Genomic DNA, 27,844 nt, shown 5'->3' on the forward strand with positions numbered 1-27,844 from the left:
GTTTTAAAATAAATTTACAACTACCAGTAAATGCTTGTATACTGATTTTATATACCTATATATACATAAGGTTGCACAAATTTCTTGAGTAAACAATTGGTGCTGGAGCCAGGTGTGGTGGCATATGCCTTTAATCTCAGCATTCAGGTGGCAGAGGCAGGAGGATCTCTGTGAGTTCAAGGCCAGCCTGGTCTACATAGCAAGTTACAGGACAGCCAACACTACACAAAGAACCTGTCTCAAATAAAACAAACAAAAGAATAGGTGAATGAATAGTCTTATAAAGCCCTGCTCTGAAACCTAGACAGATCTGTGAAGGGGGGTTTGGAGGAGGGGGTGGAGATATAAATGAAAATAGCTGCCAATATTTTTTTTTTATTACAGACAGATGTTCCCAATTTCTCACATTTAGTTTTAAAGGAAATGCATCCAAGTTGTGTGTGCATGTGCGTGCACACACGTAGAAATTGGAAAGAATTATGTACACTTTTTTAACAAAAGGTATGTATTTATTAAGACATTGCTGCTAATTTAAGCACAGATTCCACAAGTCATTATCCATATATTATCACACACACTTGGAAATTTCTGGGAAGATGTATTGAGATGGGTTCAATCGTATCTGAAAAAGAATAGAAAAGATTATACAGCTGATTTCTAACTGCTCATCACAAGCAACATGTACTGCCATTGTATTTTTGAGAGGTAAGATAGTTGAAATGCATTCTTTTTCTGCTCAAAATTCTAACTTTAAAAAACTTTATCTCTAATTAAATCTTATCTGTAGTCTCCTAAACATTCATAATTCTAAGAAGGCCAGTTAGCTGTGGTAAAAAGATTAACTGCAAAGCTCAGTCAGGACCACCCCTGTGCCAGGTCCAAGATGTAGCCATACAGGAAACACACTTTGTTTTAAATACTGTCCAGCAAAAATCTATTATCCAGTCATTCTTGAGCTCTATGCAGTAGTAGGGCAAGACACTTAATTATCGTCCAAGTCAAAGATTTTAAGTTCACACATCTCTGTTGATTCTTCTGTGACACTTATCCTGTTTTGTGGGTTACATGCTCAGTAACCACAGTTTTGATGACAATTACTGAATGCAGTATTAGAAATGTGTGTGGTGAAATACTGTGTCCTCCAATATATTGTGCACCCCAATAAAGCTTATCTGAGAATCAGAAGAAAAAGCCAGCCACTATAGTAAACACAGAAGTCAGGCAGTGGTTGGTGGCACATGCCTTTAATCCCATCACTAACCATAGAGGTCTGGAGGTCTGTACAGACACAGACAAGAAGTGATGTAGCTGGGCGGAGAGAGAAAATGAGATGGCAGGGACAGAAAGGCATATATGCGTAGGTATACAGGAAGTAGGTCTCTTTGGAAACTGAGGAGTTGGTGAGGTGAGGTTGACTGTGACTCGTCTTACTCCCTGATCTCTCAGCTTTCACCCCAATATCTGGCTCTGGGTTTTTATTAATAAGACCATTTAGCAATTCATCTTACAAATGTGACCTCAGAAGAGGAGGCAGACCACTGTGATTGGGGATTAGTAATTCCCAAGGAAGGCTCAGGTCATTTGGCCAGCTCCTGATCTACTTGCACCCAACTCCCCTAAACTGAAGATATAAACCTGGCCTGGGGCAGAGAAGCAGAGCTAAGTCAATATGGTACCTCTACCAAATGACAGTGGTACAACCCCAAACCCATGGTATTTAAGAGAATTTTCTTACTTTAAAAAAACATCTTTAGAAGTCTGAGTAATGGTGCAACCTGAAAAACAAAAGATAATTTTTTAATTACCACAGAACAGTTAAATGTGATCATAGAGCAGCACTCAGAAAGCTGGTGGTAGGGGATGGGAGGTGATTCCAGTCATTCTCAACAAGCAGATGTATTAAGATCCCTACATGCATAAACTGCTATGATGGTTCCAGAAGACTGACAAACTACCTCAGCAGCCACACTAAATAAAAATGTTGTCAATCCAAATCACTAGCACAGCCAGGACAGTTTCATTCTAAAGTTCTCAAAAAGCTACTCATTTAGTTAGTAAAATATATGCTTGATCCCAAACTAATCTGAAGTAAGATTGACAAAATTACATTTTGGCATAACTCATTTTCCTTTCAAAGTAGGTAGCAGCTTAACCCACAGTCTGCTATATTCTCATTTCACACCTGTCTTCAAAGCCAATCCCATCCCTTTTCTCCTCCCTGGACCATTCCCACACAAGCACAGGCTCTGTGCAGCACACCAACCACCACAAGGGGAAGGACTGTCCCAGCAGGGCTGACTCCCACTGCAAGCTCCAGTTCTCCCTCAACATCCCCCTGCCAACCTCTCTATTTTAGCAAAGATGCATATAAATTTTGCTTGCGCCTATTTTAAAGACAAGTATGTTGGGTAAAGAAAAGAAACTTGGTTAGCTGACATAACTTTTTGCTGTCTTTGTGGCTCACACCTTTATTTTAGCTTAGAGCTCCAAGGAAAGAAACATCTATTGTTTTTTAAAATTCACTTAAGTCCAGTGGAGTAAATAGTGACTTCAAATCAGCAAAAGTCAGTGTCAAACTACCAAGGAAGTGGCAGTATTATTAAAGTGACGACTTTTCCTTGATTTGGCACTCTAAAAAAAAAATTAAAGCTTTCTGGGGAAAAATAATAATCATCATACAAACTAAAACACACACACACACACACACACACACACACACACACACACACACACAGAGTTTTTATTCCTTGGATGAATTTTTCTGCTAGTGACACATTTATGGGAGAAAAAAATGCAGTTAGATAATGAGGATGGGTTAGGCTGAACATGCTATAATTAAAGAACTAATACATTCTTTACATAACTGTAGAATTGGGAATACATATTATTCTCTTCACATTTTCAAAAGCAGTTTATCATGTATCTGACTTTTAAACATAAACAATACCTACCTATACAACAGGGCCTTGCCTTGCTCATTCCCCAAGGCAAAGTATCCACCTCTGGGAGAAAAATCCATGGTTTGAACACGAGAAACAGCACTCTTTTTAAAGACCGGAAAGTTAGAAAATACTGTACAGGAAGGAAGATGAACCTGCAGGAAAGTGTAAAAAAATCTTACATTACAAAAACTAGGAACCATCTTTCTTCAATTTTTCATTCCATTCTATCCTGATATAAAACACAGGTCACTGGACTGTGGCATACGAAGCACTGCTCCATAAATGTAGCCAAGTAGTCCAGAACTAAATCTGGGTGTCTGTGTCCCGCACGCTCACATGTATGAGTGTGAGCAACCTGCATGGAAGTCAGATGACAAGCTCCGGTGTCAGTGTCAGTCACTGCCTTCTACCTTGGTGGAGACAGTCTCTAACCCCAGACACTCCTGCATCCAGGGCCATCTCCACTGAGTCTGGAATAAGCTCTGGGGGTTTGAATTCAGGTCTTCACACTTGCATGGCAAAGACATTACTCACCAACTCATCTCTAGCTTTGTTTCTTTAAGTTTTTCATTACTGGGAAATTTTTGTTTTTTGTTTTTTTCTTTTTAAACTTGACAGTACTCTCCATTTTCTGTTTTATGGTCACTGGTGATCTGTCAGTGGTCTTTAATGCATTTTAAGTATAGTTCTACATTTTTCATTTTGGTGTAACCATTACAACAGCTTAGTTTCTCCTCTCTCAGTGGTACTACATAGATTCTAAGTCCTCAGGAATAGGCTGTTCAATAAAATCCCTAAATAAAACTAGAAGAGACTTTGTCTAAAGCACAGATGCACAAACAGCAACACAAAAGCATGAACATGAAAAAGGACAGCAGCATGACTCATGCTGAAAGATAGACAACTTCTCCAGCATTCCTGAACTCAAGATACCAAAACAGGAAAGATACCTGGAAAATATTTCAGAAGCTTACTAAGCAAAAGACGATAAGAGAGCCAGCCAGGCACAACAGAGCATGCCCTTAACCATAGCAGTACTAAGGAGACAGAAGCAGGCAGATCTCCTTGAGTTTGAAGTCAGCCTAGTATACAATGAGTTCCAGGCCAGCCAGGGAAAGGTGGTGAGATCATGTCTCTAAAGAAAAAAAAAAAAAACAGAAAAGTATCACCAACAGATTTGACCAAGTCGAAGAAAAATATCACGAGTAGAGGACAAGGCTGACAAAACACTACACTCAAATATCTATAAAGAAAATAAGTAGCTGGGCAGTGGGGCGCACACCTTTAATCCCAGCACTCGGGAGGCAGAGGCAGGTAGATCTCTGTGAGTTCAAGGCCAGCCTGGTCTACACAGCGAGATCCAGGACAGGCACCAAAACTACACAGAGAAACCCTGCTGGGGAGGGGGGAGGAAAAGCAAAGTAAGGAAGTACAACAATAACACTCAGATACAGGGGGGCTGAAGAGTTGGCTTAGCGGTAAAAAGCATTGCCTGCTTTGGCAGAGAACCTGGTTTCAGTTCCCAGCACTAACATGGTGTCTTACAACAACTTCAGTTCCAGGGGACAGATACCCTCTTCTGACCCTCACAGACACCAGGCATGCATATGGAACATAGCAAAAGACTCATACACATAATTTTTTTTTTAAAGAATTAATATATGAGCCAGGCAGTGGTGGTGCACGGCCTTAATCCCAGGCACTTGGGAGGCAGAAGCAGACAGAGACAAGTGAATCTCTGTGAGTTCGAGAACAGCCTGGTCTACAAATTTGAGTTCCAGAAGAGCCAGGGCTACACAGAGAAACTGTCTCAAAAAACAAAACAAACACACAAACAGAATTCAGATATGATCAAGAGGGCAAACCTAAAACCACAAGCAGAGAGAAGCCAAGAATAAATTCAGCACAAAGAATCTATCCAACAAACATGAGGGCCCATGGGCTCTGGATAGATATGCCTGCATAACAGAGGCAGTTTAGCCTCTTCTTCACCCTGTCAAAGAAGCCCTGTACAGCTGTGTAACAAATAGTACAGAATCTAAGCAAGGCGATGGCAGTGCATACCTGTAATCCCTGCATTTGAGAGGTGGGGGCAAGAGGAACAGGAATTCAAGGCTAGCCTGTGCTACAGGCAACCTTGCCTCAACAAAACAAAAAGTATAAAATACGAAATTACAATTCTGCCCTTTACTAACTGTAAATCCTCTAAAGGACTGTGATCAACACGAAATTGTTTTGAGTTCTTTGTAAATCTTTGTAAGATACACACTATTATCTAAGTTCATACTCAATGAAATATATGTAAAGCTTTTTGTTGAGGGAGCAAAATAAAAATAAGCCTTTGTACAGTGGGACCAAGTCCTATGCTCATTGTATGAGTTGGCTGTTTGAAACCTGGGGCTTATGCAGTGACACTTGGCTCAGTCTGGGAGGAAGGAACTAGACCTGCCTGGACTGAGTCTACCAGGTTGATTGCAGTCCTCGGGGGAGGATTTGCCCTGGAGGAGGTGGGAATGGGGGGTGGGCTAGGGGTAAGGGGAGGGGGGGGGAGGGGGGAGAATAGGGGAACCCGTGGCTGATATGTAGAACTGAATGGTATTGTAAAATAAAATAAATAAGCCGGGCGGTGGTGGCGCACGCCTTTAATCCCAGCACTCGGGGGGCAGAGCCAGGTGGATCTCTATGAGTTCGAGGCCAGCCTGGGCTGCCAAGTGAGTTCCAGGAAAGGCGCAAAGCTACGCAGAGAAACCCTGTCTTGAAAAAAAAAAAAAAAAAAAAAAAAAAATAAAATAAAATAAATAAAATTAAAAAAAATAATAAGCCTTTGTAAAACACACAAACCACCAGTGTACAGTAGCATAACTCAATATTGCTATTCAAAGTTGGACAAAATCTGTATACCTGAGTCTAAGAGCAAATAAGTATTAAGCGAAGAAATTGGTTCTGAGGAGTAGGAAACTTCTAGAAATGAGAGTGACTTTTAAACTGAACTCTAAGGGTGAACCAAAAAGAGTTAATGTGGTCCTGAGGCCAGTATTCTCAGGAAGACTTGTAAGAGCGGCCCTTGGATGATGTCTGAGTAAACAGTGCCCTACTTTCTATGAATGATTAGGATAGTAGTACACTTGGGCCAGGTAGCCCAAATCAGTTGTGTAAATGAAGTGATTTATGCTTAATACCTGGCTTTACTCCTGGGCACCTAGAACTCAGCAAATGCTAAACAAAGGATGTCCACATGAACCCTCAACCAAAACTCTGGGCACTGAGTCAGTCTCTAACGAGTCTCATAGGTAGTAACCACTTAGTGTGCAGTCTCACCTCACGGCTGGAGGTGTTACATGAATCCTGTGCAACTCTATGGAAAGGGACTCCCAGGCTGCTCCACACTTTACCTGTGTAGCTCTTCCCTTGGCTGATTCTGCGTAGTATCCTATGGCTATAATAAATCTTAGCCATAATATAGCCAAATACTGGGTCCTGTATCATCCCACTAAATCACCAAAACTGAGGGTGGCCTAAGGCATTCTTGACACAGGTATTCATAATCCCTGTCTAGCTATTTGAACTGCAGCACCTTGACTTACTTATGTCAAGTCAACTTACTTTTAAAAATCTAAAAACTGCCTTCACTCCACTGAAGCTACAGGCTTTTGGAAAATAATTAAGAAACTGTAGATTAATGAAGTGCTTTCCTTAAATATGTTCCTGAATTTATGTGCTGGAAGAAATCTCTGAAAATGAGGACTATAACTTAAGAAATGCTAACAATGGACAGCTCAGAATTTCCAATAAAACAGAAACTGCAAAATTTGGTGGCTACTGGACAAAAATGCAACAAACAAATCCAAAAGCTCCCAACTAATAATTTCTGCAAAACAGAACTGAAATGACTAACCTTTTAGCATTTTGTTGCTGTTTTTGACTTTTTAAGACAAAGTTTTCATGCATACCAGACCAGCTTTCAACCCACTATGGAGCCAAGGATGACTCTGATTATGGGCATGTGTCACCTACCCAGATTTGTTTTGGTGCTGGGAATTGAACTCAGGGTCTCATGTATTCCTCCAAGCAAGCACTCTACCAACTAAACCACATCTCCAGCCCAGAAATCACTCTTTAAAATAATCCAATACTACTTTCCTGTTATCATTCACTGTTTCAACATGAAATGTTAAATTATCAAGATAAAGGGGAAAGGTAAAAGGAGTTATTACCAATCTGACAGCTTCTTTCATTTTTCTTGAAGCCACTGCCAAGATTTCTGTAGTGGGATTGAAGGCCAAGGAAGTGACACCAGTGACCAGGTTCATTATAGCTTTTATTGGCTTTGGGTTTGTTTGTTGGAGGCAAGAATCTTGACTGTATATGTTTACCACTCCACTCTTAGAACTGCAAAAAGAAAAGGAAATAAAACAGATTTAAAACAGTCTTTGCAACCTAGATGAACACAAACTGGTATCTGTGGGAAACAAACTGCAAAGAGCCCAATGACTGAAGAGTTGAAGGCAAGACAAAAGCCATCCTGTCAGTGCAGCTTCAGTCTGGCTGTGCTCTTAACTGTCAGCTTTTCAACTGTAGTCTACCTACAAACTCAAGAAAGCACAGAATCTGCACTTTACTCTCTGCTGATAAATCAAAGAATAGAGCAAATGTCCACTCCAAGCCAGGTACTACTCGAGTGCTTGAGATGCAAGGCAAACTAAGGAACTGAGACAAGCACTCTCCCAGAGTGCCCACTGCCTAACTTCCAGTACCACTACTTCGGGTTTTTTTGTTTTGTGGTACTGGGGATTGAATCTTAGGCCTCACAAACATGCTAAGCAAGTCTACCTCCAGCCCTTTTGCCCTTTCCCTCCTAGTATAGGGTCTCACTATATTGCCAAGCTGGCCTGAGTTCCTACCTGGGAGTAAAAGCCAGCACCAGCAGGCCTGGACATTGCCTACTATTCTAATATGGGAAAGACAACTGACATTGCCCACTGACAGTTGCTGCTTTTCTTTCTACAGTAAACACCACCATTCCCTTCTGCCATTTCTAGCTCTTCTTTTTTTATTCTTTGAATGTATTTGTGGGAACTATGAAGCAAAGACAGTAAAATTGTACACCTTAATTTGGCTTTCCTGGGAATATCCACTCGGAGTTTACATTAATGTTTACCAACAAAGAAAGATATCCAATGCTCTTAAAAGGTAAATTAAGGGCCTACTGCTAAATCTATCACTAACAGAATCATTCACAGATGAGTACTTTAAGCCAGGAAGGGCAGTTCATGCCTGATTCAGGAGGCTCAGATAGAAAGTGGGCTACTTAATTTGGGGCGGGCGGGCGGGGTGAGACAGGGTTTCTCCGTGTAACAGCTCTGGCTGTCCTAGAATTTGCTTGTCCTAGACCAGGCTGGCCTCAAATTCAGAGTAATCCACCTGCCTCTGCCTCCTGAGTACTGGGATTAAAGGAATGCACCACCACCCTAAAATACAATGTGAGCAATAGTTGAAACACAAAACAAAATAAAACTTTAAATACTTGTTTTTTTTGTCTCAATGATCAGACATTCTAATGTGATGTGCGTCAAGAATGAGGCACATAAAGCTGGAAGCAGAGTGCCCACCTATAATCTGAACACTCAAAAGCTGACACAGAAGTTCAAAGGTAACCAAGCATGGTGGTCTGAATAGGAATGGCCCCTCATGTGTTTGAATGCTTGGCCCACAGCAAGTGGCACTATTAGGAGGTGTAGTCTTGTTGGAGGAAGTGTTTCACTGTGGGGGTGGGCTTTGAGGTCTCCTTTGTTCAAGCCACACTCAGTCTGATATATAGTTGCTCCTGCTGACTGCAGGTAAAAAGATGTAGAACTCTCAGCTCCTTCTCCAGCACTGTGTCTGCCTGCACACTGCCATGTCCTGCCATGATGATAATGAATTAAACCTCTGAAACTGTAAGCTAGCCCCAACTAAACGTTTTCCTTTGTAAGAGTTGCCATGATCATGGTGTCTCTTCAAAGCAATAGAAACCCTAACTAAGACACCAGGGCTACATGGAAGACTCCATCTCGCTCCTCCTCCACCCCCCAAAAAGTAAACTAATTAAACATGGTACAAATAATCCACAGATAACTTAAAACTGGCCCTAGTGACTTATAGCAAAGAATAACCAACCATAAAACTAGAGTAGGTATGGTGTCCCATGCCTATAATCCCAGCACTTAGGAGGAGATAAAAGCAGAGGGAACAAGAGTGCAAAGTCAGTCATCTCAGCTACAAAGCAAGTCTGAAGCCAGGGTGGGATACATGAGAGTCTGCCTCAAAAAAATTAAACAAAGACACAAAACTAAAACAAAGGTATATATACCAAACAAAATGTTAAAATGTCCGGAATATGCCGGGTGTTGGTGGCGCAGGCCTTTAATCCCAGCACTCAGGAAGCAGAGGCAGGCGGATCTCTGTGAGTTCGAGGCCAGCCTGGGCTACCAAGTGAGTTCCAGGAAAGGCGCAAAGCTACACAGAGAAATCCTGTCTCCAAAAACCAAATAAATAAATAAATAAATAAATAAATAAATAAATAAATAAATAAATAAATAAATAAATAAATAAATAAATAAATAAATAAATAAAATGTCCGGAATACAAGACACAATGTCATGCTAAAGCCAAGTATTTATAACCTGAATGACAAAATCTCAACTAGTACTGCTGGAAGCCTTGCTCCAGATGGTTCAATGACCAGGGATGGATGTGTGAAGTTGGCGCCAGGAAGAAATTGTTACTACCTATTATTCAAACAAGTGGCCCCAGAGAGCCTAGGCTATTTTTATTATACAGTTTCAGTGGTGTGCATGAAGGTTTTACTTCCTTAGTTTCTAAAAATGATTACAGTAAATACCAGTTTGTTCCTTGCTTCCTTCCCCTTCTGTCCCCCAGCTTTTTCACCAGTAGCCATTACCTTTTTGATCTATCTCTCTCCTGTTAGAAGCATAAGCAGCCTTGCAAGCTACAAAGGAGCTTTTCTAAGTAGGCACACTTACAGGTAGAACAGTGTGCCCAGCTGGCAGCATATGCAGTTACAGCATTATGCAGGGTGAGACAGTTCTGACTCTAATGGTTAAATTAATATTTACATCTGGTAGAGTCTGGGTTCTCACAGTCAACTCACCAGCCAAAGCTAGATCAATCCATTCTACATTCTGTAGTACTCTATCTCCTCTGGGGATATACCAAGTTTTTCCATTTATCCTTTAGGCAACATAACCGGAAACTTACTCTTAATAGCTGGCACTGTTCATCCCTTGTCCTTACGTCCATCTCTCTTAACTTAAGGTATTGGCACAATTATTAGAAATGAGGGAACTACAGGTTTTTATGATTCTGCTTCATTCCCTGTTCCCATTAACTCCTGATATCATCTGTTTATTAACATTTCTCAAAGATTAGTGGTTAAAGTCATTCTTTCCAGAACAGTTATGCAAATATGTAGTATTAAACTTCATGACCTCCTGTGACTCGTTCAGGCCAGCAGTATGGCTAGCACAGTAAAAGCAAGGAGAGCAGGCAGCACATATGCTCCTGGGGTCATGCCCGGAATTATGCAGCCAGCTGGCCACAGGGTTTTGTCAAGTGGGTCAGGGTCTTCAGGGCCTTGCCACAAGGACAGCCATTCATGCTATTCTCAGACATTATTCCCCAAAGAAGTCAAATGGCTCCCATCATAGTACCAATATCAAGCCAAATCAGATGCTAGAAGTGTGTGACAAGAATTTTAAAAAGAACATAATAGTGCATGCCTGTAGTCTCAGCTACCCAGGATAAGAAGATAACATGAGCCTGAGACCAGCCTGAGCAAACAAAGGGACCCCAAAAAGTCAACTGTGGGAGCATACATCTATCCCAAATCTCAAGAGCATGAGACAGGAGGCTCTCAAGCTTGAAGCCTGCCTGTATGAGAAAGCAAGAACCTGTCTCTTTTAAAAAGTTAAGACATAACTACATATGTCATACAGACCCTCAAACAAATAAGTTAAGCACAAATACGAAAGACTGATTTCTACCAGTTCCTTCAGTCACCTTTCTCTATTGTCCCCAAGGCTGATTCCAATCTACTTCTAGAATCTCACTCATCCTTACTCCTACAAACACCAACCGTCCCTCTCCAAACAACCTTTGTATTTATTATAAGCTAATCATGACTAAAGTCAACAAATTTCTAATCACCTGATAGAAAACTGATTAGAGAACAAGAAACAAGTGAAACATGGTATTACACCTACAATACCAGCACTCAGGAGGTGGAAGCAAGAGGATCAAAAATTCAAGACCAGCCTCAGCTAGCAAGTATGAGGCGCCTAACCTGGGATACCAGCGAACCTATCTCAAATCACCCTTTACTCCCAGCACTTAGTAGGCAGAGTCAGGTGGATCTCAGTGAGTTTGAGGCCAGCCTGGTCTACAGAGCGAGTTCCAGGACAGCCAGGGCTACACAGAGAAACCCTGTCTCAAAAAACCAAAAACAACAACAACAAAAAAACATTTAAATCTGATTGCTTCTACCTCACAAATGCTGAGATTACAGGCATGTACCATATCACGCCAGTTTCCAAAGCTATTCAAATGACAATGTAAAGTAAAAGAACTCTCTTTACAAAAGTATTCTTAACTATTCTATCACAGCAAAGTTGTAAATAGAAAGCATGTACTTAAGAACTAAATCGAGTTGACAGATAGTAATAGGAGTTCTGAGATCAAAGGAATTAAGTGCCAGGAGCATAGACCAGAGAAGATTCCAGCTTCTCCCCGCTCTACCCTGAGTCTACAGCACCACCTATCAGATGATATCAGGAATTCTAACAAGGGTTAAAGCTTTTCTTAACAGATTTAACTATAACATAAAAATGATCTCTGGCCAACAACATGAAAATTCAATTACACTGAAGAGCAATTAAAATAAGTTTCAATTTCTAGTATCAGATTTTTTGCTCAGACCCTTCAAACTGGACTAATAAAGAGTGAAACAAAAGAGAAGGCAAGGACCACAAAAATACTAACTGCACTGACTTCACAAATTTGAAACAAGGTCATTTTTGTACACTCGACCTTGCCTGACACAGGAAGAGCAGATCTACTCAAAATCACTTGTATCAAGCACTTTCTTCTCAGTCCTGCTAATTGGGAGCTGTTGCGAACTGCATATTACTCTGGCAAAGCTTATCTAGTGCTGAGATGCATCTCTCTACAGCTACAGCATGTGCTGACTAGCAACAAAGGAAAGGCAATCACACTGAAAGCTGCCTGTCAGTATCCTACCACCTAAGGAATACCAGTTGTCTCCAGCTCTCCAGCTCAGTGCTATTTGCCTTCCCAGGCCCCAAACCTGCTGGGGATATTCATAAGCAGTTTCCCAATTTTAATGTTGAAGAAGTATGCTGCATATCTAGACACCTAGACCCCTTAACTTCCCACTCAGGGAAAACCTAACTATAATTTCTTTACAGCTCAACTGTGTTTGGTCTAAGGTCAGACAACATCTTGAACTACCAAAATTATGGATGCTAACAAGGTTTTGTAAGTTAGGTTAGAACCACCACTAATTATTCAATTCCCTTCTTCTACCTACATATTTAAGAACAGATAGGGAGATAAAGTCATCTTTTCCCAAGTATAAACCATTTTTTCCACTAATAACCCAATAACATGTTTTATAAAATCTTAAGTGCCTACTGTGATAGTTTAAATAACAATGACCCCCACAGGTTCATATATTTGAATGCTTAGTCATCAGGAAGTGACACTACTTGAGAAGGAGTAGGATTAGGAGGTGTGGCCTTGTTGGGGGAAGTGTGTCACTGGGGGTGGGCTTTTTGGTTTCAAAAGCCCAAGCCTGGCCCAATGGGTCTCCCTTCCTGCTGCTGCCTATGGATCCAGATTAGAACTCTCAGCTCCTTCTCCAGCACCATGTTTGCCTGCATGCCACCATGCTCCCTGCCTTGATAATAATAGACTAAATTTCTGAAATGATAAGCAAGCCCCAATTTAATGCTTTCTTTTTATAAAAGTTGCTGTGACCATGGTATCTGCCTCTTCACAGGAAAAGAACAGTGGCTAAGACAGCTACCATACTAACAAATGATATTTCCAAAGAATATGTTTTTGATTTACACTACACTTAAAAGGACTTAAGAGATTTAAATCCAAAGTTGAATTACTGTATCTCCTCATCAATGGCAAGAAGCTAAATACACTAAGATAGAAACCTTGCCATCATCAAATGAGTATTCTAAACTCAGGAAAACATACAATGATTTAAGGTAGTCTAGTTTCTTCTTTGATTATTAATAAATGATGCATCAAGACCATTTTCAAAAAAGGCTCAGCTAAGTTTACTGATTTCATAATTCTAAGTTGTCAATAAAGCCATGTACCATCTAGTATATTTAACTGCAAACCATTTTCTCATTAGCATGATGTGATTCTCTTCACTCACCCACAAGCCACATACTGTCCATTCTTTGAAGTAGCAATGCTTAATCCATATAAACTGCCTTCATCAAGAAATCTGTTAACACACTTCCTTGAATTCACATCCCACACATAAACTTCTCCATTCCCTGAAAGTCAAAGCCAAAGAAGGATTCAGCTAATCTTGCTTTAAAAAGCAAGTAGACTTACCACTCTTTAACAGCACAAGGAACTCAACCCTATTTCCAAAAAACTAAAAATATTTCAAACATATACAAAAGTTCATAGGTCATTCAAAAAAAAATGTATCCTTAGATTTCAAGTGAAAAAAAAAAAAAAATCACACGAGTTGATCTCCCAAGTAAAAAGTGCTGTATTCCACTAAATTATTAGAGGTAATATATTAAAAGGGAAAAATTACCAACAAGCATTAGAGTATTTAGTATATATTAAGGCTAGACAGTGTAGATAAGCCAACTTTTAATGATGGTGAAGAAAATAAATGAACTGATCCACACCACAAAACGTTTATAATTTAACTAAGAAGTCATATACTGTTTGTTTCAAGTCATTCACAAACTATGAATATTAAAGGTAAGCAATGAGCACATATTAATCTGGAGAATTAATGTGGGCAAGATAAAAGATATTATATACAAGAAATGACAAATATTTCCATGATGAAAATAGCCATCTAATTCTCAAAATTGATCAATTCTTTTTCTTGTTCCTACAGCACCTTCCCATCCTGATACTTATTTTTCTCTATTATACTTATAATATTAGCTCACTCACCTCAAAGATGGCTCCGCACTCCCTCTCATCCCTTCCTTTTCTGTAGATACTGTTCCAAGATTTGCCCTGCCACGTACAACCTTATGCTCCCAAAGAGAATTCAGCAAAACTCGTTTTAACCATCTCCTTGAAAACTGACCCACATTGGAGTAAGAGTACACATAGCAAGCATGTTAACACTGTATATCAGATGGCTAACCCCTCACTGTTATTAGTTTTTAACTGACCTGGCAAATGAGAGAAAATTAGTACTAAATATATCTAATTTTCTTACTAAAACAGTAAGTAGAAAACCAAGCAGGGTTTATTTTATAAAATTTGAAACATAAATACATCCAAACTTACCAGAAGAAGTATATATCCTCTTACTATCCGAAGAGAATGTGGATGCTGCAATTCTTCCATTAATCTTCATGCTACCAATTAGTTCTTTGGTCTAAGAGTAATTAATTATTTATTAGATGTTAGAAGGCTGTTATCTTTCTTCCAGAAAGCATTTGACTCTAACTTTTGTTTATTAATTTTATTTTATGTGTACAGCTGTTTTGTCTGCATGGATGTCTGGGCACATTTGTGTCTGTTGCCCATAGAAGCCAGAAGAGGGTAACAAATCCTCCGGAATTAAAGTTATAGATGGTTGCAAATCAACATGTGGGTACGGGGAACAGAACCCAGGTGCTCTGGAAGAGCAGCCAGTGCTCTTAACCACTGACCCATCTCTCCAGCCCTGACTCTATTTTTCTCATTGTCAAAAGTTTTCCCTCAACTGCCCACAACTCCAAAGTTCTACTTGAGGTATAGATTTAAGAATACACTGAGTGCAAGCCTTTGATCCTATTACTCTGGAGGCACAGATAAGTGGCTCTCTATTAGTTGGAGGCCAGCCAGGACTATATAGCAAAACCCCATCTCAAAAAAACAAAAATAAAAAGAACACACTGAGTTCAAGACTGTCCTTAACTCTAGCCTTAATATCTAATGAAAGAATTAAGAAGCAACTATTTCACCTTCATTGACAGCAAATGAGAAAACCCAGCAATGCCACTTATGAGCAAGAAGGATCCGTCTGGGGAGACTTCAAAACGCTTCACTATTTTCTCTTTCAAACCTAAGAAAGGAGATGAAACAATAGATTTAATGACTTTTAAGAAGTTTACCCTCAACTGGGCTGCAGTGGCACACACCTTTAATCCCAGCACTCGGGAGGCAGAGCCAGGCAGGTCTCTTTGAGTTCGAAGCGAGCCTGGTCTACAGAGCGGGATCCAGGATACGCACCAAAACTACATGGAGAAACCTCAAAAAACCAAAAAAAAAAAAAAAAAAAAAGAAAAGAAAAAAAAACTACCCTCTATTAACAATTAAGTTCCCTTACCTTTTAAAATGTTTACAAGCTACAAATTAAGCAAAACCCAAGCTTTGAATAATTCTGATTGCATGAAACACCAAAAAGAACCCAAATGTTTCAAAAACCGTTGCAACTTCATCTTGGTTAACATTCAACAGGTCAGCTCTCCAAACAGTAAACACTCAACTCATTTGCCAAATGTAAGCAGTGATACTCTAACCAAAAGGACTATTTAGTTTGCTGTTGCACAGATCATTAAAGGAAAGGAAACCCACTGCCAATAGAGATGGCCAAACTATCTGGTTGCCATCTATGATGAACGGGAAAATAATCTTTAAATTTTGTACTTTAAAAGTATAAACTCCTAACTTTCAAGTGCATTTAAGAATTGATTAGGTTCTCATGATGGCATGCATAGATGTAATTGAGAGTCTGTTCACCCATTTAAAAATCCTTTCACAATGACCCTATCAGAATGCTAAGAGCCAAGCTACTCATAAAGTGATCTATAGAAAGGACACATAAAAATGGTACAAATAGCTAACTAAAGGGAAGGGAAGGAGGTGACCAGGGAGAAGGAGAATAGATTTCCCATTATTTGTACATACTGGCGGGGAGGGGAGAAGGCAGTGTGCTTTTCAAATCCAGGACAGCCGCTAACTCACTATGTAGCCAAGGATGACTCTGATATGATCCTCCTGCCTCAAGTGCAGGGATTACAGGCATGTACCACCACACCCAGCTATATGCTGGCTTTCTATATCATGCAAACACAAACATGCTGCCTAGTCAAAAAAAAAAAAATTTTTTTTAATTCAAGCTGCTCAAGTGCAACTACTGATTAGACAGACCAGAAGGACTTTTTTTTAAAATGTGGTAAAAAGCCTTTATTCTATAAGGAAGTGCTTGGTGAGGCTGCTTCAGACTACCTCTAACTGCTTAAGTTATAAGCCCTGATAGGTTAATGGAACATAAAATCTGAATCAATTGTTTTCATTTTTCAACAAGCATTTATGACAAGAATTTGCATACAAAAGTTTACATACCCTAGTCAGAAATTTCCCACCTTAATGAAATATCCTAAATTTCTCGAAGTATTTTCATAGGGCTAGGAATATAGCTCAGTGGTAAAGTACCTGCCTTGCAGGATCAAGGCCCTGGGTTAAATCCTCAGCATAGCAAATAAATTTCTCAAGTATGGTATAGTTTTGTTTTCTTTTGCTTTCTTCTTCTATCCTGAGTTATAAAGACAGAACTCAGGCCATCAAACTTAAGCAGCAAGCAGCACCTTTACCCGCTAAGCAATCCCATAGAGCCTGCTTTGTTTTTCGGGTGTTTTTACATGTGTATGGGAGTTTTGCCTACATGTATGTCTGTGCACCATGTGTGTGCAGCACCCTTAGAGGCCAGAAAAGGGAGTTGGATCCCTTGGAACTGGGCTTACAGATGGTTTTGAGCCATGGGTACGAGGAGGTGCAAATACAGGAGTTATCAAAGTAAGTTTTCTGTTTCAATATAAGGCATTAGGAAACAGGAAAGAATTGACTAGAAACACTGAAGATAAACATAAATGCCTCTTTAGTTTGGTCTTAGTCACTGTCACCCATTAACAGGAATACAGCCACACAAGTGCAACAGGAGACTACCAGTGACCCATGCATGGCCTGTGCCAACACTTTGGCCCAAGTATGTTAAGCCAGCCAACATCATTATGTTGGAGCCCAGTAGGTTTCCTAGTGGCTGTACCCAGCAGGATTGCATAAGAGGTTGAGTGGACCATGGTGACTGTAACTAGCAAGGGGAAGTCTTTTGCTCCACCCCTTGGCATTGTTATAAATAGACCTCTGGAATAAAGTTCTGGGCCAGTGGATAAGGATCCAGGCTTACCCAAGTCTATCCTGTGTTTTCTCCCTCTATTTCTAACTAAGTCTCTTATCCCTCATTCTTCAAGAATTCCTGGGGTAAGTAAGTGTGCTGGCTGGTCCACCACATCATTATAGTGGCTTTCGTTTCCCAAAGGAATCATGAAGGTGTCACCTGTATTTTCAGATAGCCTAAGCAGGACAATACAGAGAAAAACTGGTTAAGAGGGTAGGTAACTATATCACCTGATGAAAATAGCTCATTTTGGTTTTGCCTAGGTTGTTCTTTAAAATGCATTACATAAGTACTTCTCAAAAGTGTTTTATATCAAAAATAAATCAACATTTAAAATAAACATTAGAATTAAAGTATACAATGCCCATCTATCAGAGCAGTGAAACAAGTTATCCAAGGAAGTAGAAGCCAGGTCTTCTATATCCCTAGCTAATATTCTTTCTACCACCTCACCTGCTACCATTAAAGCCAAGTATGAGGGGCTAAAGAGGTGATGGCTCACCAATTAAGAGCACTGGTTGATCTTCCAAAGGACCCACGTTCAGTTCCTAGCACCCACATGGTAGCTCACAACCATCTGTAACTCCAGTTCCAGGGAATCAAACACCCTCTTCTAACATCTGCAGCTACCAGGCTATACATGTGGTGTCCATACACATGAAGGAAGGAAGGGAGGGAGGGAGGGAGGGAGGGAGGGAGGGAGGGATTTTAAATAAAGGGGAGGGGCTACAGTGGTAGTTCAGCAGTTAAGAGCACTTGTTCTTGCAGAAGACCCAAGTTCAGTTCCCAGCACATAGTAGAAGAGCATAACCATCTCTATCACTCTAGTTCCAGGGGATCCAACATCTTTTGACCTCTGCTGGTACCAGGCAGGTACACAGTGCAATACATACATGCAGGCAAAAGTCACATATGTATAAAATAAAATAATCCGAAAGAAAAAAAACTTTTTAAATAGAGTATCAGGGGCTAGGGTTTAGCACAGTGATAAAATCCTAGCCTACAAGCACTTGGCCCCCAACACACAAAAAATAAAAATAACTTAATTAACAAGGACAAATAAAGCCAAGCAATAGCATCTGTGGTCTAGAAGAAATGTATACTTATAAATTATGAACCTACTCTAAGTACTTAACTAAAGAGTCAGTTCACTAGCTTCATTCAAGCATACTTCCTCAACACAAGACAACTGTCAAATACTATTAACTGAACAAACTCTTACTTTTAAGAATACTGTGAAGAGGGGCTGGAGAGATGGCTCAGCAGTTAAGAGCACTGTTTGCTCTTCCAGAGGACCAAGGTTCAATTCCCAGCACCTACATAGCAGTTCACAACTGTCTGTAGTTCCAGTTCCAGGGGATCTGACACCCTCAGACAGACATGTGGGCAGACAAAACACCAATGCATATAAAATAAAAATAAATAAATAATTTAAAAAATTAAAGAAAAAAAAGAATAAGTACTATGGAGAGCTGGATGTGATGGTACATGCTTTAATCCCACAATTTGGGACACAGAGGCAGGTGAATCTGTGAATCTGAGGGCAATCAGAGATAACAGTGAGACTGTGCACACACACACATCTGGGATTAAAAAGAATAGTTATAAATACTGGTAAACTCAGGTTGAGAGAAGTGGTAAGATAAGGATGATCGACTCTGTGTACAAAATAAGTCTTACCTCTCACTTGATGTACAGGAATTAACTTGCCAGCTAGCATATCATAGACATAAAGAACCTTGCTGTGCATACTTGTGGCTAAAAGCTCCTCTCCATTAGCACTGAAACAAGCCTTAAAGATTGGAAACTTTTCCAAATAGATGCTCTGGATTTTAGGGTTTGTTTTGCCATCAACCTGTAAGAAAGTACAAATGTTTTCTTTGGTTATTTCCACAGATCCTGTGTTCTGGTAGTGAACACTTTCACTACATGACTTCATTTAGAAATTCATACCTGAAATAGTGAGATGGCATTATCTACCCCAGAGACCATCACGACCTGTGCACCAGGATGGAACTGCACTGATGAGATCCGAGCAGTGGTAGGCCGTTCAGCATTGGCAGGCCGGCAGTTCTTCATCTGTGGAAATACAAAGCTGGAATTTTATCAATTGGGTTAGCATTGCTTACAGTAAAAGTCCTCAACTTGTGAGTCATGGCCCCTTTCGGGGCAAACAAGCCTTTCACAGGGTTTACATACCATATATCCTACATATCAGATATTCATTACAATTCATAACAGTAGCAAAATTACAGTTATGAAGTAGCAAGATAAAATTAAGTTTGGTGGGGGATCACCCCAACACAAGGTACTGAATTAAAGGGTTGCAGCATTAGGAAGGTTAAGAACCTCTGTCTTAGAGAAAAAAGAAAAAACATTGTTTATAATGCAGAAGAACTGAACAGTTGGACACTAGCAGTGCCTAAGGAAGGCACAGACAGAAGAAAGCAAGGACAGGGTTCAAAGGAAAGAAAGGACCCAGTATATTTAAGAAACACAAAGGCCTATATGGGCCTGAGATAAAGGAGGTCTGAGATGAAGCTAAAGATGTGGGTATAATAAGAAAGACCATGGGCTGGGCAGAGGTGGTGCACGCCTTTAATCCCACTTGGGAGGCAGAGGCAGGCAGATCTGTGAGTTTGAGGCCAGTCTGGTCTACAGAGTGAGTTCCAGGACAGGCACCAAAACTACACGGAGAAACCCTGTCTGGAAAAAAAAGAAAGACCATGAAGGACACTGTAGACCATGACAGAAATACAGAGGGTTTAAAAAGCAAGTGAAAGTGATATGACCTGAAACTATTTTTAAAAGCTCCCTCTAGGGGCTGGGGAAATGGCTCAGTGGTTAAGAGTATACAGTATTCCTACAGAGGATCCAAGTTCAAATCCAAGATCTAGCACTCCTATCAAATAGCTCAGAGCCACTTGTAACTCCAGCTCCCATGATCAAATGCCCTTCTCTGGCGGGACTGGTATCTGCACTCCCATGCACATATCCCGATATACACAGGTAAGTAAATAAAAGCTCCCTCTAGTATTACTATATTAAGAATAGTTCACAGGATGAGGTACGGTGGATGTGGAGAGCCAGTCACCTAACCACTGACGCAGGCTGACTGAGATGGCAGCAGCAGGAGACTGCTACCAATGGAAATGACAAAGAAACCAAATAGGATTCTAGAAGTACTTAAGTAGGACATACTTAAGTAGCTCTCCATCATCTCTGCAAAAGAAAAGAAAAACCTAACAAATATTAAAGCAAATAACAACAAAAACCCTAGCCCAACGTACAAGCAGTATCCATACTTGCACAATTTAGGAAGCAGAATGGATTTCAGTAACTGGATAGGTCCAACTTCAACAACTCTCACCTTCAAGATGCCTCTTGGAAGAGAAGTGGATGTGGATATGAAATTTCCAGTCCTTTGCAACAAATCATCTTCATCCTCTTCACTTTCATCTAAGTCAAATAAACCCACAGGCTCATCTTTAGAATCAATCAGAAGGCCCTTTCCTAACCCAAACTTCTCTAGTTACAAGTCCAACTCCCATCCTAGCTTTACAACCTCAACTGCTTTTCGAGCTGAAAATGGTAAAATCAAAACACAGTGAAAGACAAAAAGATGACACAGCACTTTATATATATGGCTAAAATTAAAGCTTAACTGGGAAGACGACTCACACAGATGGTTACTAAGATGAAAGGAGATCAAGTTTAAATAAAGTCAGCGTTTCATTTAAAAAGAGCAACTCATAATTACGGCAAAATTAGCAACAGGGTAGACAGAGATACAGCCTAACACCACAGTGGAAAAAGAAAGATCAGTGCCAGCCAACTGTACAAGCACCTCAATAAGGAATAACAGGATGGCTAAGCGGGCAAAGGCACTTGCCACCAAGCCTAACAACCAGTTTGATGCTCAGGCCCCACATGATGGAATGAGAGAACTGGCTGCCACAAGCCATCTGAGTTCAGGGCCAGCATAAGCTACATGAGAATCTGTCAAAGAAAAAAAAAAAAAAAAAACCAAATGGAAATTCTAGAACTAAAAAGCACAGTAATTAAATTTAGCCTTCAATGGATGTTAACAGTGTCCCAAAATTAGCTGACAGATCCAAAAATACAGATGGCGTGAACATTCCAGAGGCAGAGGCAGGCAGATCACTGTAAGCTCAAGGCCAGCTTGGTCTACATAGCTCACTCAAGAGTTACCTGACAAAATCCTGTCTAAAGCATGCTTGAGTAGCATCTATCATTTCCAGGTGAAACCAATAAAAAGATGTTAAGAGCTTCCCAAGTAAGTGTGAGGCTACACCAGACTTTATAAATGTCAATTCTAAGTTTTGTAACTGTGAACACAAATCAGATCTTGATGAAGCCATCTGTACTTATAGTATCTAAACTCGGAGGGTCTAAACTAGAAAACATTTAATAACACAAGCTAGTCTTAAATCCTGCAGTTCTTTTACGTTATCATCTGGGCTCCACTGACAGACACCCCATTTCTGGATGGACAGCTAGATTAGTTAGAGGTGTCTTCAGAAGGGGCTCTGAATGAAGTATTACTCATTTTTCCTTAATCCTATGTCATAAAACAACACAGGCCTGTAAAGACAGAAACAATCCATTCCCCCTCTCATTTCCCTTACAGTAAGTAATATGCTACAGGTTGACTATCCCTCATCTGAAATGCTTAGGTCAGAGGTACTCTGGAGCACAGACTTGGAGTACCTGCAAGTACATGATAAGGTAACTCAGGAATGACCCAAAGCTAAACATGAAGCTCATTTCTTTTAGACCACCATTCACATGTTGCCTGATGGTCATTATAATGATACTTCCAGTAACTCTGTGCATGATACAGTTTCACTGTGTAGAATTCCCCACTCCTGGCTTCAAAAAGCCAGTGCTCCAGAAGTTTCAGACTTGAGAGCTCCAAAAGTTTCAGATTCTAAAACATTTCAAGTATCAGTCTAGGGATATTCAACCTGTGTTGAATAAGCCTATACTATCAAAAACACTTCATTTTTAAAAGCTTGGGAAAATTTCAATAAAAGCAAAAAGAAAGGGACTTACTAGCTCACAGACATCAACACTCACCATCTGAAGATTTTCTCCGCTTGCTCCCAGTCTCTGCCCAATCAGGTACTCCTCCCATGGCATGCTGGAATCTGAGAGGAAAAACAAAAATGTTGTGGTAACACTGCTGAATGTTCAGACTCTATATAGATCTTGGCACCCTGTAGAGCATACACAGAATCTCTTCCAAAATTAGTGTCTTTACTCACACAGCATGGTCCCAAACTCTCTGTACTGGAAATTCAGGAACCTCTGCCCACTGAAATCAGCATTGGCTACAGTGCACTCAATCTATATTTGTTGTTAAATTTACATCTAATTACATGGCTATCCTGTTTGTTCTTATCAGTTCATCCTACATTTCTGGAACTATGTAGTTAATTGTGGTTATAAACTAATGCCAGAATACAGAGATACATGAAAACCACATCTAAGAGGAGTAGTCTGAAAACAAATGACTTAGAATATACAAAACCTCCTCAGGGCTGGTCGGTGGTGGTGCATACCTTTAATCCCAGCACTCGAGAGGCAGAGCCAGGTGGATCTCTGTGAGTTAGAGGCCAACCTGGTCTACAGAGTGAGATCCAGGACAGGCACCAAAACCACACAGAGAAACTGTCTGGGGGGGGGGGGGGGGACACGGACGGACACCCACCTCCTCAGTCTCATTCAGGCCCAGTGATATAAGCCTGTGATGCCAACTGCTTGCGGGGGCTACGGAAGAGGATATTACGTTTGAAGCCTGCCAGCATGACAGAGGGAATTCAAGGTGCCCTCCTGGTCAACTTAGGAAGAGTCCATATCAAAATAAAGAAGGAAGGGGGGCAGAAATACAGCAGTATAGCACTTACCTAGCAAGCCCTTAAGTTTCAATCACCATAGTAATTTTTAAAAACACTAACTAGGCCAGGGATGGTGGCACACACTAATCCCAGGACTTAGAGGCTGAGACAGGAGTTTGAGGCCAGCCTAGTCTACATAGCAAGGTCCGGGATAGCCAGGACTACAGAAAGAGACCCTGTCTCAAAAAGCTAAAACATACATACATACATACATACATACATACATACATACATACATACATAAACAGACAGACAGATAGATAAATGCTATATTTAGATTTTTATTATTAAAGTCCTAATGTGAACAGGACCTTGAGCTCAATCCCTAACACCACACAAAAATAGGTGTAGTGCCAAAACACCTGTAATCCCACCACTTGGAAAATGGAGACAGAAGATCAAAGTTCAAGATCATCAACAGCTATATAGTGAGTCTGAGACCAGCCTGAGCTATAAGAGACTGGGGGTGAGGGGATCCTTTGGGCTGGCTATCAGAAGTAATAGTACTCGACACCAAGCCTAAGTTTAATCCCTGGAATCCATATGGAGGAAGGAGAGAACTGACTCCAGAAAGTTGTCTGCTGACCTCTCACATACAATAGTGTACATATTTTTTTAACAAGAAAAAATAGTGAAGTCAAAAAAAAGTAATAAAGTATGCTGGTTTAGATTATTAGTCTAATAGAGAACTTAATATTGACTGGTCAGCTACTAATTTCTTAGATATGACACTATAAATATGCAAGAAAATCTCCGTCATCTTGTGGTGACGGGTGCACACTGAGGAATTCAGGCATTAAGTACACATTACCCACAGCGTACTCTCACACTGATCCCGAACATTCAAATACTCAAATAAAAAAAGCAAATAGGGTAAAAGGATTATTTTAAATTGAATCCAATTGTAAAATAAGTACTTACATTTTTGTAATTTTTCGTATTCTGGTGAAAGGCAAGCATTGTGGTGTTTACCAGTAACTGCAGTACTTAGTAGACTGAGGCAGGAGAACCCAGAGTCTTACAATGAGAGCCTTGTCTCAGAGGAAAAGGGTTTGGACAGAACTGACTTACATACAAATGAATGAGCACGGTACCAGTATTACTGACTATATTTAAGTGGTAGCATTTCAAACTTGGTTTTTTCTTCCCCCACTTCAAATTACCTTTGTTTGTTGTATTCTCTGCCATAAACACTTGCACAAAAATCACCCAGCAAGTTGCCTACTTTTTCATGGTATATGTGATTATCCGAAAAGCTGTTCCAAAGAGAAACAAGTGACTGTTTATACACCTCTTGGTAAACCACAGAAAAAAGGATACTTACTCCTCTTTAAGTCTCTTCTGAAGCTTCTCTTTAGAAAGTTTACTTTCGCTGGCATTTTTCATTATATCTTTCCGAAACCGATTGTTCATCATGTCAACTCTGTGAAATACAGAACAAGCATATTTTAAATGATCTGCAAAGAGCCATCACGAAATGCTGCTGCTGCCTTTAGTATTCTGAAGGAACATTTACTAAAATAGTGAAGTTAAAGAATGTAAGATGTGGAGTGTTTTATACACATGTTCTCCATTCTTCCTCCTGAGTCTCTCGTATACTCTGGAGAGCTAACATTTACGAAAACTCATCCTAAACTATCTAGACACATTTCAGGTCACTCTCTACAATATCCCAGGCAAGTCAAATATACAAAAAGCAAACCATCAAATACTGCCTGTATTTTATAAGCAAACAACAGTCTAATAAAATGCATTTTACTGTTAAAAAACAAAAGTACAATGAATCAAAAGATTCAAAGATCTGACTATGTAAAACTTGAAAATCTCTGTACATAAGAAAGGTGAAAGAAAGCATGCACAGACCCTGGGTTCAATAAATAAAAGTTTGAAATTTTTAGTATGTAAGAAATCTGAGACACTAAGATCTCTAATCAACAAAGATAATAGAGAACATGCATAATACGTATAACTAGTATCAATTTCCCTAACACAATTTAAGTAGGGTTATTTTCCTATCATCAAACTTTAGATAGAAAAAAGTCAAACTTAAAATGAGTGTGCAGTATACACTCATATAATATGGTGCACTAGCTTTATTTATGTGAAGCCTTCACTGAGTTTCAGGCACCATGCTAAAAATTCTACATGCATCATATAATCCAAACGGCCTTCTGCTACAGTCACTATTCTGACACTCATTTTACAAATGAAGAGGTAGATTCCAAACTTGTCCGTGGTAGTCAGGAACCATCCAGTTAGGAAGGCAAGCTAAGATCCAACTCCACTGTCACTTAAGCAGTCTATCCTGCACACAGAGACAAGGAAACAACACCTTTCTCACAGATGCAGAACTATGAACCACCCTTTTCCTACACTTCCAAATGTTCTTCAATTCTTCATATACTTTCCAAGACAGTGACTTGTAAAAATCTAGAGGTTAACTTTAAATTGTCCAGAGGGATTCTGAGAGGAATGGGTGACTTACATTTCCTCATCTTCATCATCTTCATCCACCCAAACTGGCTGCTTCTTCTGAGGAGCAAGATTATCGTCTGCTTCATCTTCCACTTCAGAGTCTTCTGAGCTTTCACGTAGTTGACCCTATGGAGACACAGCATCTTCAAGCCACTGCGATTCTCCTGTGGGGAGGTGGCAGACACCCCCACCTGAGACTTGGATGGCTTGTAGAATGTTTTGCTTTCCTGGTCTGCTGATGAAATAATGTGATGGAATACCATCGTAGCACATTCTGAAGGAGAAGGCAGGAAAGGAGATCAGAACCATCAGGGGGCAGGAGAGGCAGGATGAGCAGCCAAGGAGGGCCAAACACACTGAAAGGAAAAGACCACAGTAGACCAGGGGAAAAGGTAAGTGGACAGGTCAAGAACAAACATCTGAACTTCAACTACGACAGAACCCAGAGCCATCTAAAATCCCACACAACATAATCATAACAAGGATCTCTGTTCTGTGTGCTTGGTCTCAACCTCCTTAAAACTTTACACCACAGCCAAAACTAAACCTAGCCCCCCGCCCCCACACTCACACACAATCCCCTTGAAATGAGCTGGGCTTTCCCCCAACCCACACCAGTGTCCAAGAAGTCAAGCACAGGATCCACCAGCACTACTGAGGTAGTAAGATCGAAGCCTACCACAGGATGACTTTCTGATACAGAACGGCCACACAGCTCGGAAAGTAACTGTTCTCCACCTCCCAAAGGAGACTGCTACATCCTTCCATTCAAGCACCACGCCAAAGGTCAGCTTCATTCAGCAAATGCTGACATTCTTATTGAGGCGTTTTGTCACCCTATCTAAAGAGGCCACCGCATAATTTAACTCCCTTTCCCAAATGTTTTAATTTTAACTTGACTAGTCGTCTCCCTTGTTTTGCTACCACTACTAACACAAGCTCCAAGAGAGCTGGGTTTTTGTTGGCTTTCTCCATTGCTGTGTCTCCCCTCAAAGAGTGCCTAGTCCAATACCTGGGCCTCTCTCTACATTCGATGAGGGGCCAGGTGTAAAACAAAAGTAATGACAGCGCAAAATTTATCAATCACGAAGGATTTGCAATTGCTACGAAAGGCAAGCCTTCAAAAAACGTTAGAGACGAATACACTGGTCATTCTCAAAAGTTGGGCATGTGTATCACACGGAGAAATTGTTGAAATGCAGCTTTACGCCTTCTGCCCACGTATCGGTTCCATCCACGAAATGGAATCGCGACAAGCGATCAAACGGCCACCCCTGTGGTTCCCGCAGAGGGCACCCGAACCCGAAGATGCCCGACTCCGGTTTGCAGGCAACCTTCTTGCAAATCAAGCCGGCAGGCAATGGAGCGCCTGCTGGATGCGAAGTGCTGCGGCCCCTGTGGGGCGGAGAAAAAGGCAGCGTCTCCGCCCTCGCCAGCCCGCGGGAGAGCGCAGCGGTGCCACTCGGCGCCCGCGGTCGCCGGTCCCTCCCACCTGAGCGCTCGCCGCCGCAGGTCCCCCCAGGCTCCGCCCCCGGGGCCTCGCCTCCCGCTCCCGCCCGGCGCGCGGCGGGAGCGGGTGCCCGCTCCGCGCGAGCAGGCCTCCCTCACCCGCGAGCTCCGCAGCCGCCGCAGCAGCGCGTCCTCGTCGTCCTCGACGTCGCCGAAGACCAGCTGCTCCAGGCACCGCTCGGCGGCCGGCCTGTCGTCCTCGAGCGTCCGGCGGTTCCGCTGCCGAAGCCGGCTCTCCTCCTCCTCGTCCGCCACCGCGGTGACCGCGCTAGGGGCCGCCCTCTGCCCGGCCTGCGGTGTCCGTTGGGATGAACGGGCGGCCTTTCGGGGCGTGCCGCCGCTCCCGGGTCTGGCTTTCCTCCCCGGCATCGCGCCGGCTCCCCGCTCCGGTTTCGTCCGGCTCCTGCGCTCCGGCGGCATCCTCAGGTCGGAGGAGAAACGCAGGCGTTCACGTGGAGCGCCACTGCGCATGTGCCGGGGCGTCTAGCTCGGCGCCGCAGCCCAGCCCGGGGGAGCCGGAAGGAGCCTGCGCC

The 27,844-nt window shown here is 41.3% G+C and overlaps 2 protein-coding genes across 8 annotated transcripts in view; one reads left to right on the top strand and one right to left on the bottom strand.

The window, feature by feature from the left end:
- Positions 1–487: 487 nt before the first annotated feature.
- Utp18 (UTP18 small subunit processome component) lies at positions 488–27,782 on the bottom strand. The gene is made up of 14 exons (XM_076543163.1): positions 27,411–27,782; positions 25,813–25,928; positions 24,652–24,750; positions 22,507–22,577; positions 20,777–20,865; positions 19,360–19,485; positions 19,087–19,261; positions 15,191–15,291; positions 14,529–14,619; positions 13,414–13,537; positions 7,157–7,331; positions 2,952–3,094; positions 1,736–1,775; positions 488–622 (listed from the first exon to the last, which is right to left on the bottom strand). The coding sequence occupies exons 1-13, from the start codon at positions 27,780–27,782 to the stop codon at positions 1,751–1,753; spliced, it is 1,707 nt and encodes a 568-aa protein (XP_076399278.1). The 3' UTR covers positions 488–622; positions 1,736–1,750.
- Positions 26,069–27,844, top strand: part of Mbtd1 (mbt domain containing 1) — a 65,302-nt gene continuing 63,526 nt past the window's right edge. For 3 of the 7 annotated variants that reach the window (XM_042282611.2, XM_076543141.1, XM_076543147.1), the window contains exon 1: positions 26,082–26,194. The gene's annotated coding sequence lies outside the window, so the exon portion shown is untranslated. Of the gene's footprint in view, positions 26,195–27,844 lie in introns of all 7 variants that reach the window. The other 4 variants (XM_076543154.1, XM_076543159.1, XM_076543145.1 and 1 more) reach the window with 3 other exon arrangements.

Source organism: Peromyscus maniculatus, chromosome 8 (assembly GCF_049852395.1).
Source record: "Peromyscus maniculatus bairdii isolate BWxNUB_F1_BW_parent chromosome 8, HU_Pman_BW_mat_3.1, whole genome shotgun sequence".
Taxonomy (NCBI): Eukaryota; Metazoa; Chordata; class Mammalia; order Rodentia; family Cricetidae; genus Peromyscus; species Peromyscus maniculatus.

What these genes read in the sequence shown, in the direction of transcription:
- Utp18 (XM_076543163.1), bottom strand. Translation starts at nt 27,782, where the DNA reads ATGCGCAGTGGCGCTCCACGTGAACGCCTGCGTTTCTCCTCCGACCTG. An exon ending in GGCGGCTGCGGAGCTCGCGG is followed by an intron (nt 25,929 to 27,410) that starts GTGAGGGAGGCC and finishes GTGTCTCCATAG; the next exon opens with GGTCAACTACGTGAAAGCTC. An exon ending in CAGAAGAGACTTAAAGAGGA is followed by an intron (nt 22,578 to 24,651) that starts GTAAGTATCCTT and finishes TTTTCCTCTCAG; the next exon opens with ATTCCAGCATGCCATGGGAG.